Genomic DNA, 13556 nt, shown 5'->3' with positions numbered 1-13556 from the left:
TCTGTACCTTGAGAATTTACACTTTCATAACCTGCACTGAAGTAAAATAAAGAAATAAATATATTTACACAGTAAAAATAAAGAAAGAAAAGAACCTGAAATATGGCATTGTGCTCAGTATGAAATGGGGTGGTCCATTCTGAATTGGCACTTCAAATGAGGAAATGACTAAGGCAGCTGTGTCAAAGCATTTTAATTGGAAAGGCTGTTGAAAATAGTCATTTATGAAGGGAACATCTGATGAGCATTTTGGACACTGATGTACGCTACCAAGATATTTTACGCTGTTTATAAACTAGTAACTAACTAGCCTTACTGTTTTAGCATTACATTTTGTAATAAATTTGTAAATAACATTGTAAAGAAAAAGAATAAAACAGGTAAAGGTGTTTAAAAAAAATCAAAGCGAACTGCTAACCCCCCCAAAAACTAGCACTGACATAGGGAAGTGTTTGTGAACAAGTCTACCATTAACTGGTCTAGGTTACATAAGTGTTAGTAACTGTACATCAGTAAACTTAAAAAATGGTGCCACTTTCTACTCCTACAGTATGCAACCAAAAATTTATACATTATTCTGATTAAATAATTAATGTCTTCTAAACGGATACAAATACAGACATTAATTGAAGATGCACTATTCTGTCTTTGTAAAGTAATATTTGCAATCGTGTATCATTTGTAAATATTTGTAAATTGTAATGGAAATTACAGTTCACAGGGAATGGGCAATGGCGACTCAGTGGTTAGGACCCTGTATTACTGATTGGAAGGTTGTGAATTTGAATCCTTTTACGGCAAATCCTACATGGCTTCCTAGTGGCCATAGTGCAATACATAGATTGTAGAAGGCATTATGTGTTGCCATGTAGTGAACATAGTCTAGAGCAACCAGAAAGCATATTTTGGGTTAGTCCAAAAGTAGACCATATTTATTATTTACACTATAGGTTTCAGATTTATGGGTCTCTCCCCTTTAAAGTAGATAGGAGCCTGGTCTTGTATGACTGGAAATAACTTCTTGGGAGTGTTACCAAGATGGATGCTGAGTGGACAGGCTTGATAGGGTATGGCCAAATCAAAATGGACCACAACATCTTTCACACTCAAAGCAGGGAAATTACTAATATATGAGTTTGACAAGATCTCTTATTTACTTTTTGGATTGAAAATTTGAGATGTATTGTTCTTTGTACAGGAATGTACCTGTATCCCCGATCCCTCCGGCACAGTGATTTTCCACACACAGCTCAGGCTGTTTAAATAGGGCTCAGGGTAACCAGGAGACAGAATGGTGCCTGTGCGCTGGGTCAGATTTCCTCCGCAGGGAACTGAAATACAACAAAAAAGTCATTATAAGTAAACAAAATAACACAGGTCATTTCACAGGTACTGGCTTATCTGCTGGAGCTCGCATAGCCAAACATCTGGCAGCTGCATTGGAGCGCATAGGTAAGCATCTGTAGTATCTGTGTTATGAGTGTGTGTGTAGCTCAGTGCACAGTGTACCTGCAGCAACACCTGCATCGTAGTGTGTGTGTGTGTGTGTGTGTGTGTGTGGAGTGTGTGCATAGTGCTGGAGGCCATGGCAAGCTTGTTAGGCAGGCAGGGGAAAGTGTGTGAGACAGGATCCTTTCAGAAGGAGAACCCTCAAGCCTATTTGCCATCGCACCTCTCCCAGAGTGCCACAGAGAAAAAGTGTGCCAGCTACAGTGAACCATTTCAAATTCTCATACACACACTGAACAAAAAATGCAAGTTATTGAATACATTCATCCACTAGTTTGGTTTATATACGCGAGTTAAAACATGAAGCAATCTTGGTATTTAATCCATGGAAAATGGAGTGTGAGTTACAAACAAAAAACTTCCAACTATTCCATCTGATTCTAAAATTTGCTCAGTGGTAACCTCATTATCAAGATGAGGACATTAAATAATGTATGATGCTGCAATGGCAGTGCAACATTTGAAATTATTCAGTTACGACAACTGCTAAGATATTTTTTAAAACAGACTTATTAAGCAGGTTCATTGAATAATTAATTCATTCAAAGTGCATACAGATTGTTCTGATTGATTTTCGCCTGGAATATTTGTATGTCACTTTTGTTATTTGATCTTTTATTAACAAGTAATTCCTTATTTATTATTGCATAAAATATTGGTGATACAGTATAAACTGCATCCTTAATGGCACACTTTGCATACTTTTAGTGCGAGTATTGTGTTCAGAATACAAATTAAACAAGGTGATGCTCTGTGTATACCCAAATAATTTGCTCAAATGACTGAAAAGAAGAAAATGTGGACTGTTCGAGACATTTCAGACTCTAGGTAGTAGAAGGAGTCTTCAAAGGCCAGTGTGGATTAAATTTGTTTAAATAACTGATAGCAAGCAGAATGGAACCAGAAATTGCATTTTGTTCATGCTCCTATGCTGACAAGTGTGGTCATTCTTTTTAAGAATGTAACAAATGAAACACAAAATCCAAATACAGAATATTTAGTGTCTAAATGCATGCCCATACAAAGTAGACTTTGTAACTGGCTACATGACGCCAATGCTAGCAGCATCCATATATGTGCTGTGTATACTCAACATGATTTATAAGTAATTAGAAATGCCTCCTTGTCCTGTTTGGTTGATCCACAACATCTGTTTTTCCCCCCTCACATTTATAGAGACTTGGGTTTGACAGTGACCTTTGTTTTTCCTCTAAGCTAATATTTATTCTAAGCTTTATTGGCATCTGATAGAATATGATGTGCACTTAAACAAATCTGGCAAAAATATGTTCTGACTTAAAATCACTGACTCCACTTTGAAGTATTTAAGATCCATAGAACATCATATGAAAGTAACACAGTGACAGTAACATGAACACAACCTGCAAGTACGGTACAGTATATTAGACTTGCTGAGAATTCTATACTGATAAAATCTGCAAGATCAAGAAATGTCTAAATACAAGTGATATGAAGAATTTACGTTATACATGGCAACAGACAAGACATACTGTACACTCAGCAAGACTCCTAACTCTGAGTGCTAGTGCCTGGGGCAGTACATGTGTGCAGTCAGGATGAAACCACTGCCAGTCCCAGGGGTGTTTTCTCACCTATACAGCTGGGGATGGTGTTGTTCCACTGTGCCAGGGCATTAGGCACTGTCAGGCACTCGATGGCACTGGGGCCTTCCAGCACATAGCCTGCATTACATTCAAATCGCACCACAGCTCCTACAGCAAAGTTGTTTCCTGTGCGTCTCCCGTGCCTGGGCTCTGGAACCGAGCTGCACTGAGTCGCACTGGTTCTTGGGACGGCTAGGAGAAACAAAAGAATATTGTACAGCCTCTGATAGTGAGAAATAACTGTGGCAAAAAAAAAAATAAATAAATACCAATAAACCATGACCTATAACTTTTATACATGACCTATAACCTATAACCTATAAATTTCCCTGACTGCATTTTTTGTTGCTTTTGTTTTAATAAACCTTTTATTTGCAACAATACTGGGTATCGGATTTTTTGTGCCCTTGACCTGCACATTTCAAATTTCATATTACACCACTACTGAACTCTTTACTCTGACTGGTCAGAAAGTGTGATTAATTTTCTACAACAGCAGCTCTCGCAACAGTGCTGGCAGCATTCCAAAGCAGGTTATATTAACGCATTAAATCTAATATGTTTAATTTATATAGTAACAGCGCTTTTTTGGTGGACACTCCGCATGACTGATTTTAAAAAAACAACAACTGTAATTATTGATATGTGTTCTGTGAGGAGATGTTTATTTGCATTTTTGGAAAGAGTCACCAGTGTCATTACAGTCTAACAGTCCCAGGTATAGCTGTTATTTTGCGTTTTTTGACACAGAAAAATTTTCCTGACATGATGAGTTTTTTTTTTTTGTCTTCAAGAGACAGAAAAATTAGGATTTTGAAGGAAATACTGTTTATTTCAGTTTTTTTTTTCTTGTTTCACAGATTCCACAGCATTAAATGCAATTATAAATGGAAAAAAGTAAATGTTTTCTCCCTAATAAATAAAAACTGTGAGCAAATCATCATGTTTTAATCCTTACAAAATAATGACGCATAATGTAGATCAATTTTTGCTTCTGAATTTAAATTTGTAAAGTACACTTGAGGGTATCTATAACATATTAAGATGAATTCTTTTTCATTTGCATAATTCTGAACAAACATTTTGAAACTAAACAGTTTATTGCAATAAATTTAGATGGATCTGGATCTATCCCTCTAGATATATGACTAAAGACTATGAATTTTACTTGCTCTTTATATTTTACATATTTAATGTATTTCTATATACACTCATCAGAGACTTACACAGACTTCCCCACACATACTAAGTGATTATATACCATGCATGCAGGGCTAAAGCACTGTGAAGAAGAGAAACAGTACAATAACACCACCTCAGCCTGTAAAAGCCAGGTCATCTGTTATATAGATAGAAAAATTGTGGAGCCATGCTATGAGGGAAGCCCCAAAGTAGCCACTACATTCACTGTGTCATTTGTTAATGTGTGTGTGTGTGTGTGTGTGTGTGTGTGTGTGTGTGTGTGTGTGTGCGTGTGTGCGTGTGCGCGCGTGCGGATGAGAGCATAGTTAAATTATTTAGCTTTTTCCCCCACTTTGGGGCCTGCAGTCCTAAAAATGGAAGATGATGGGACTTTTCAGTCTCTGGGTGGTATACCTGATAAAGCAAGAACATGGACAGCAGCCAAACCTCTCATCAGTACCTTGGTAGACGAGGTGAAAGCCTCTGGATGAAGAGTGTCCTTTAGAGGTGAAGCGGATGAGGATCTGATTGGAGGTGGCCAGTGGCAGGGACTCACCTGCATAAGAAGTGATCATTTTATTGATTAGAGACTGCATCAGAGTTTGCAGTAATTGTCACTGCTGAATTTAAATGTTTGAAACACACACACACACACACACACACACACACACACACACACACACACACACACACACACACACACACACACACAATACTAAATACTGCTACACTGTAAAACCGGATAAGTTCATTTAACTCAAAAAATTTCAGGAAACTAATTACCTCAAAATTTTTAAGTTGATATATCAATTTCTTTAAGCCGGCAAAAATTTAACATAGTCTTCAAATAAACATTATTCTTTGTTTTCTAAGCTTCATTTTCGATAATCATGGTTTATAAACATGCTGCCAGAGTTTTCGTTTATGCTTTGAAGTTTTTATTTATGCTCTGCAAGGTTATGTTCACCATTCTCTCTTGTGGGCGGGGCTTAACAGTGATTTACTCTCATGGGCTCATAAACTGTTAGCAATGCTGTTTATTTGAAGAACATGTTAAATTTTTGCCACTGAGTTCACTTTTTTCAGTTTCAGAATGTTATTCTTCTTTCTCAGTGTATATATTCAGTACAATTGTGACATTTTAGTCAAAGCTCAAGTTTTTGTCCATTTTTGGCATATTTGACCAGAATTCAGTCCCAACAACATCCAACTACCACTACCACTTGTTGGCTTTTAATTTGATGAATCATATCAAGAAACAAAACTGCCAGTGTTCTGAAATCATCAAGGCTCAAGGATAAAACCTGCTACATGGCATTTATTTCCAGTTTTGCAGGAAGCTATAATTTGATGGAAAAGAAATCAAAAACAATAATAATTATTATTCGGCTAGGGTAAATAAATCATCTTTGCACTATAATATTTTCATATCTCTAAAAGACCTTCCCTTCAACTACAAGCAGTTAATTTTTCTTGCCATGAAATCAATTTTCTGTGGCTGAGGAAATCTTTTTGGACACAAATTTATGCATTATATCTTTCATCCTTAAATCCTTTCATCCTTACTCTCTCTGCTCTACCTGTGTATCTCATTATTCAGCATAAGCTTCGTGTTTCAAAGTGTATGTGGGTGTGTGTGAGCATGAGATGGGTGAATAGGGAATCAATGTCTACCCACAGTTCCCTGGGGCTCAGTGGGAATTTTGCTGAGCCCAGATTTAGTATTGGCAGGTAGATCACAGATGAGAACATGACGCACCATGTACAGTCATGATATGTGCTGGGTTACACCAGCACCACCACCTGAGCCTGGGGCATGCTGGGTAGTTATTAGAACATGGAGCTATGAGCAGCTGTCAGACTGGCAGCTAATAATCTGGACCGGAGCAAGGTGTAGGGAAGCCCTGACTGCTTATTTATTTACACCTGCAGCTTATTTCTGCCATCCTATTATTAACAGCACTGCTGCAATTCTGGACTGACACTGAAATCCTTCGTGTGAAGAACTTTAATGGCTAGGCAGTGATGCCGTCTTGGATGACGGCTCCTTCCTGTACGTACTTCATATTTGCTTAGAAAGTGTAGCATGAAATACATTGTGTAGTGTCTCATATTTCGTTATAGATATGTTAAGCTGCCTGACAAGTGACTACAGAAATAGCTGTCACTGACACCAGTATTTGATATTTTTTCCTGATATTCAACAAATATACAAGACCTGGCAGAAATATTTTATTCACTGGCTGCCCACACAACACAATACTTTGCTTACCATGCATGATAAAGTAAGCAAATTTTCCCAGTCTCCACACACTTTACACCAATTTGGATGCATGTCCGTGGCAGAGTGTGTACTCTACCCTAGATGTCCTCTGTGAATAATGCAGGCAGCATTCTTAATGTTAATCTAAGCACAATTGATTGCAGGGGATACAGCAGAAAATCTACATGCATAGGAGACATGTCACCAGGGACAAGCAAAATCTCAGGAGGAAAAGCTCGGATGAGCAAAGAGTGTGTCATGTGTTGACGCACAACATGTGTTGGTGTTGACGCTAACAAGGTACTGTCAAAGACTTTTTTTTTTTTCCAAAGTAAAAGCTTTCTGCATTTAACTCTGCCTGCTTAACTCTGCCTTTATGAGTCATTAAGTCTGTTACGTTAAATACAGAAACTCAGTGTTTCCTCCTCTCGGCTACAGTGCACTTCGATAATTAAGAATTTGCACAGTTATTGCTGCTGGTAAAAAGACCCAGAGAGTAAAGTTTAACAAGCTGTTCTCATTTTTTTTCAAATAGTTACAGAACCACTGTTGAAAACAGCAGCAGGGTTTTATAGAACTATGAAATATATACAAGCTTGTGAAATGTCTCTTACTTTGGAAACTATGAATTTACTCTCTGACTTATACTCTCTAAAAATATAACCATATGTGAGACTGAAAAAAAAAGAGAGAGAGATGCAGCGTATACGCCAGGGGTCTGCCGGACACAGACTCAGACACTGAACTGCACTGAGATACTTGAAAAAATAATGAACATGTTGTCGTTCAACAACTCAAAACATGAAGAAGCACAGCACAGCTACTGTAGCAGATCCTCCGTTGCAGGCAAGCACATGAATTTATTTGAATTATTCAGCTGAAGTGGAAAAAAAAGCAAGAAAAATAGAATGTTTAATGATATGGAAAGAGAAGTACACGTTTATTCTCCCCGCATCAGATTAAAAATAAATATGAGTTATCTGTATCTGTTCAGAGAACTGGCACTAGTCAAAGCAGTAACCTGAAGCAGCAATGCGAAACAAAACTTAGTTATGAAGTGTGTCATAAATAATGGTTAAACATCATTCATGTTAGTTACTTATCTGGACCTTTGTAACCTTGGTTTTGGTTTAGGGTTAGGGTTAATTGTAATTTTTATGTAACTGAATCAAATTTTGCCTGAATACCCCTGGTACTGGTAATAGATTGTACCATGTCAAGTGGGAGGCATAGTGCTCTGACCTGAGTGAGACCCTGAGAGTGAGCTCAAGACGCGGGCATGTTGCGTTGGACCGTCGTAAACTTCGACCACATCATTCAGTGCCGTCTGGAAGAAGGCAAACTGGCTGAAGACCACTATCAGGAGCAGACATGGAGGGAGAAAGAAAGATAAAAAGCCAGAGGAGGTGAAAAAAAGAAATTACATTTTTGACAGAAGCACTCGTAAAAACATCCATCCATCCATCCATCCATTTTCTGTACTGCTTATCCTACACAGGGTCACAGGGAGCCTGGAGCCTATCCAAGGGTACTCGGGGCACAAGGGAGGGGACGCCCTGGCCGGGGTGCCAATCCATCGCAGGACACAATCACACACATACATTCATACACTACAGGCAATTTGGAATGCCAATCAGCCTACAACACAAGTATTTGTACTAGAGGAAGAAATTGGAGTACCCGAAGGAAACCCCCGAAGGAAGGTGCAACTCCGTGCGTACAGGGTGGCGACTGGATACAAACCCCCAAACCTGGACGCATACATGCTAACCACTAAGCCACTGTCCCCCACACTCATAAACAGATGTCCGGAATCATGACTTTAAACCCTCACAAATCATTAAAAACATATAAAGCGACCTGGTTCATGACAACACACTCCTTTCACACTTTCTATCATTCAAAGCTATTAGAAAATGCCCATGAATGTGCCCTAACTATATCTTTTCCACAACCTTTGCCTCAGATGGGCAAAAATATGTTTCTGTTTGAATCCAACGATGCTGTGATGCCACAGGGCTCTCCGAATCGTCCAAATGACCTCTAGCTTTTATGACACAGACAACAGCGTCCTGTGGTCAAGTAGCACCTGGTGGTGTGAAATGAGCTATGGCTGCATTCATAAACCCTCCAGCATGAGTTCTCATTTACTCTCTTCATCAGACAGAGGGAGGGAGAAACAGCGAGCAATGCTGTATGATACAATATGTCTATGATGGTTTGCAGCCACGCAGGTCATTTTCATTGTAAAAGCAAATGCACAGCTCATAGAAACTTCAGGCCTGAATTATATGAACCTGGATAAAGTCTCAGAACTGGTTTTATTCTTTTTTTTTATTTTATTTTTTTTTAGCATTTTATATGATGCCTATTTTAGCACATATGATATACATTTTATAACATACATGAATGCACATTTCATTTTATACAATGTAATGAACTTTGGAACCTTGGCTGAACTGTACATGTCAACTTTCTATTTTCAGTGCGCTGTGCTATTTTGGTTGTTAGAAGCTTTTACTGGCTGTTAAATGTTGATTCTAATTGACTGCAACCCTCAGGTGGTTATTTGTAGCAAAAAAGTACAAATGATATTCAAATGTCCAAATTATTGTAATGAAGTGAACACAAGTCCAGACTACTTGTTTTTAAAACAGGAAGTCATATATGCTAATAAGTACCATTGTGTAATGAATGAACACACTCCTTTCACACTTTCTATCATTCAAAGCTGTTAGAAATTAATTGGTGTATTAATGTAGGTAACGCTTATCCATCTGACATTGAATGTTTATGCATACCATAATCGTTGGGCACAGCCACTGAGTAGAGACACGTTCTCCCACCGCTGTAGTTTCCAGGATAGCCAGGGGAGAGCACGACTCCCTCCAGCCCAGAGTACTGGCCACCACACAGAGCTGTGAGACAGGTCGAGAGAGACAAAGAGAGAGAGGGACAAAGAAAGAGAGCATATTAAACACTAATTTTCTGTCTTCCCCATCTCCTCTCCACCACTCCCTCATTCCGCTGATCTTAAATTACTTTCCTTGTCTGATTGCAGAGCTGCTCTTGTGGATGTCCCCAGTGTTTGCCAAAGTGAAATTGCAATGTTTTCTAAAAGTCTCTATGGATTAGACGTGTCTTTCCCTCTCTCCAGGGAAACAGCACACAATACAGTACAATCTACAAGCAAGCTGGCATACATACCGTTTTATTTCATTGATTTTTTTTTTTGTGCTGTCATTTTTGAATCCTTACTCATTTCATATATTATGTATTTCAAGTATTTCATGATAGAGAGGAACATTCATTTACATTTGAATTCCTTCACAATTACACATTTGGAGGTACATACTTAATACACATTCACTTCAGATGAAGCATTTTTTTTACCTATGCAAACAGGTTTTGGTTTGTTCCAGGTGGGTTTGCTGTCTGCCCCCATCACACAGGTGAGGATGGCTTCTCCCTCCAGCGTATAGCCGCTATCACAGTAGTAAGTGACCGTGGAACCAAGCTTCAACTCTGTACCAATTCGAGTGCCATTCCGGACAAGACCTGGTTCGAAGCACGACTCTCTGGGGTTCTCTGTTTGAGAAATAAAATGGGAAAGACATTGAGAAAGTGTAAAAAGAAAGAGAAGCATTAGCATGAGACAGAAAGGGCAAATGTGGATGATTTATGGGTGTTTGTTAAAAATTTAAATGATCTTGTAATAGTAGTGAAAAACAGTAGTCCAATAACAGTTAAAGTTCAGTGTCAGGACAATTTTGTTGATTATCCAGAGAAACGAGTCCTAATTCAAACAAGATGCACTCTGTATAAATATGCGCACATAAATATGTGTACAAGAAAAACCAAGTTCACACAGACACACACACACACACACACACACACACACACACAAACCTAGAGATGTTCTTTATGCTCTGATTCCCCCACCCCTTCGCCCTATCCTGATGAGGTGCACGTTTGTTCTTGAAGCAGACACAGGAGAGATTGAAAGTGACACTAGGCTGGACGAAGGCCTGCTGACTACACAAAACAGTCACTCACAATCGGACTTCTGCACACCCGAGTGTAAGATAAGATTTGAAACCAAATTAGAAATCAATTGCCATTTCTATCCCATATGAAGAGAAAGTGCAACTGATTTTTATGTGCTTTCTGTAAGACTTCTATAGAAGAAGTGTCCATGCTTAACTGGAGCTCAAGTTAACTCACACACACTAGCTATGTGAGAGAAACAGGCTTGTGCTCATCATGGCTGAGAGGAGAACTGACGCAGGTCTGCAATCTGCTCCACACGGCCAAGCACGCACAACCTGCAGCCTGACAGCTGACATTAGCAAGCACCTGGCCTCGTTGCACTCCCACACCACAAGCCTGGCACTCGCCTGTAATTAAGACTGGACTGCAGCCTTGGCCCTGAAGAGTAACCCAGGTGTGTGTGTGTGTGTGTGCGTGTAGGTGTATGTGTGTGGGTCTCAGTGTGTATCTGTTTGTGGCAGTATGCCTGCTTGTGCTTGTGCATTCTAAGTGTTTGATCTGGCAGCAAGCACTGGGATGTAATAGAGTAGTCGTGACCGTGTGTGTGTGTGTTTATTTGACTATCAGTCAACCCTGCCGAGCCCCCATATTGCACCTCAGAGGCCAATCAAACCCAGCTGGGGGCTTGGGAAAATCTGATTGGTCTGTTAAGAGGTTGATGGTGCCTGAAACCTGATCCAAGAAAACTGGCTTGAATAGTGGTGACCAACGTGAACCAGGGCCAAAATAGACACACATGACTGTTCAAAAATACTGCCTATAAACAGACAAGTTAAAGTGTGCGTGTTTTCCACATTACTGCTTCATTATAATTCATTAGTAAGGCGATCAGGGTCTAGAGTTGTAGCTTTTGAAGTGGCACAGTTGAGTCCATTTGGTCCACCAGCTTGAGAGGACACTGTTTGCCATTCCACTGCTCATTTACTGTTTAATAATTTTACAGAATAGTAGGATAGTTCAAACAAGATTGCATCATCTTTTAGTAAAATAAATAAGGGGGGGATCACACATTCAGAGCTTCATACAATATGATGGAAATATTGAATATTTTTCTGAAATCATTATGAAAACTATTTAACAATTCAGTGTAATATGCAAGGAACAAAACGCTTCATGCTGGTATAGGAAAGCAATCAATGATGGGATGGTGCAAGACTTTACCACTGGGAAGTCATTCATAGCATGACATTTCTCCAATGATAATGACACATCGTACTTCCATCCACCCTCTATACTGCTTATCCTTCACAGGGTCATGGGGGAGCAGGGGAGTCTATCCCAATGAATTCAGGGCTCAAGGTGGTGTACACCCTGGATGCGTTGCCTACCAATCGTTGGACAGAATCGCACGTGAGGCATTACAGTAGCTAGAGCCACAGCTTTTATTCAAAGCATCTCATTCTGAAAAACTTACTGAAAGCAAACACTGACAATGTGACTTATTATACTTCTAGTCACTGGAGTTAATTCATGTAAGACATATCTGAGGACAGATCCATTCTCCAGTTCTACTGTACCTCAGTGAACAAACAAGCTGAATCATGGTCACTGGGGGCACACAGGGCCAACTAAAAGACATTTGTTCTCATTTATTCTGAGGCATTATTCACCAAATTTCAGCTTTAGCACAAGCTCGACTGCTTTTCTGAACAATTCTAGCACCTCTTTTATATTCAGTTACGCCTGATACCTATCGGTTGATAATTACATGGAGTGCAGAGTGGAGTAGAGGGGAATCAAAAGCACATTTGAATAGCCTGTTTGTTAAGAAAACCAATTTACAACACACTAATACTGTTTCCTTACTCATGCAAAACAAGCAGATGAATAAATTTGATGCCTAGTTAATAGGCAAAGGATTTAATAGCTATTTGACCATTTATCATTTGTATCATTTTATCAGCCATGTCATATACAGTCAAATTCAATAAAATGCTTTATACCACAGAGTCTCTTCACATGGCTCCTCTAAATAATTGATTGCTCCCACCAGGAGGGGGTGCCGTACCTGTGTACTGCAGGACAAAGCCATTGCTGCTAAGTGAGGCATCACTTCGGAAGGCCAGGAAAAGCCTATTCGAGCTACTCTCTATGTGGTCTGGGACATCAGTGCCATAGAAGCTTCCCAACAGTGGGCTTAGAGAGTCAGGTCCATCGTAGATGTGCAGGAAGTCATAGCTGGGCTCTAGGCTAAAGCTAGGGAAAGATAGAAAAACAAATTATTCTTAGCCTTAATGTGCAATTTACAAGTGCAATTTGTCAAGTATTTTGGTGTCCATGCTCACTGTGAATGATTATTTAGAGCTGAGTTAAGCACATACATGCATATTTTAATATTGAAAATGAGTACATCTATATTCAGACCTTCGATCTAACTCCAGGCTTAAGCGCTATTCATGCCCGCAATTAACCGTTACTGAATGAAAAATGCAAAACAATAGGATGTGCTGGATCAAGTGCTATTTTATAAGCTACAGAATAACAAGGATGTAAGCCATATTGTTAGATTAAACCAAATTTGCATGTGATAATTACAGATTAGACTATTTGTACAGCAATATTTACCAATATACTAGACTCCTATTATATGTTTATTTAAATATTGACATCTTCTCATTAAATTAAATCATGTCTTGCTTTTATATTCTTTAGTACGCTTTAAAAAAAAAAAAATCTCTGGCTTAAAAGCAAGTGCTTATGTTTAAAGGTGGTGGTCTAGACATTATTGAAAAATCTCAGATGCTTCTACACAAGAAAAATATGGCAACCTCAGAAGATTTGTATTTGCATAACCAGGAAATCAACTTAACAATGTGCATAACCCGACTCTGAATATTCATAACTGTCCCCATATAAATACTTACATAAAATTTGGACTTAAGAAGCCAACTATATATATATATATATATATATATATATATATATAT

General features: G+C 38.8%; 1 protein-coding gene across 1 annotated transcript in view; it reads right to left on the bottom strand.

Annotated features, from left to right (window-relative positions):
* csmd2 (CUB and Sushi multiple domains 2) overlaps positions 1 to 13556 on the bottom strand; it is a 363835-nt gene that overhangs the window by 83728 nt on the left and 266551 nt on the right. The window contains exons 29-35 of the mRNA XM_017453975.3: positions 12638 to 12825; positions 9973 to 10167; positions 9381 to 9497; positions 7822 to 7935; positions 4777 to 4872; positions 3123 to 3326; positions 1207 to 1331 (exon numbers count right to left, since the gene is read on the bottom strand). Of these exons, the coding sequence (XP_017309464.2) occupies positions 1207 to 1331; positions 3123 to 3326; positions 4777 to 4872; positions 7822 to 7935; positions 9381 to 9497; positions 9973 to 10167; positions 12638 to 12825 (1039 nt within the window). The remainder of the gene's footprint in view (positions 1 to 1206; positions 1332 to 3122; positions 3327 to 4776; positions 4873 to 7821; positions 7936 to 9380; positions 9498 to 9972; positions 10168 to 12637; positions 12826 to 13556) is intronic.

The sequence above is a fragment of the Ictalurus punctatus genome, chromosome 24 (genome assembly GCF_001660625.3).
Source record: "Ictalurus punctatus breed USDA103 chromosome 24, Coco_2.0, whole genome shotgun sequence".
Classification (NCBI taxonomy): Eukaryota; Metazoa; Chordata; class Actinopteri; order Siluriformes; family Ictaluridae; genus Ictalurus; species Ictalurus punctatus.
This window is presented reverse-complemented; position numbering and strand designations above follow the sequence as displayed.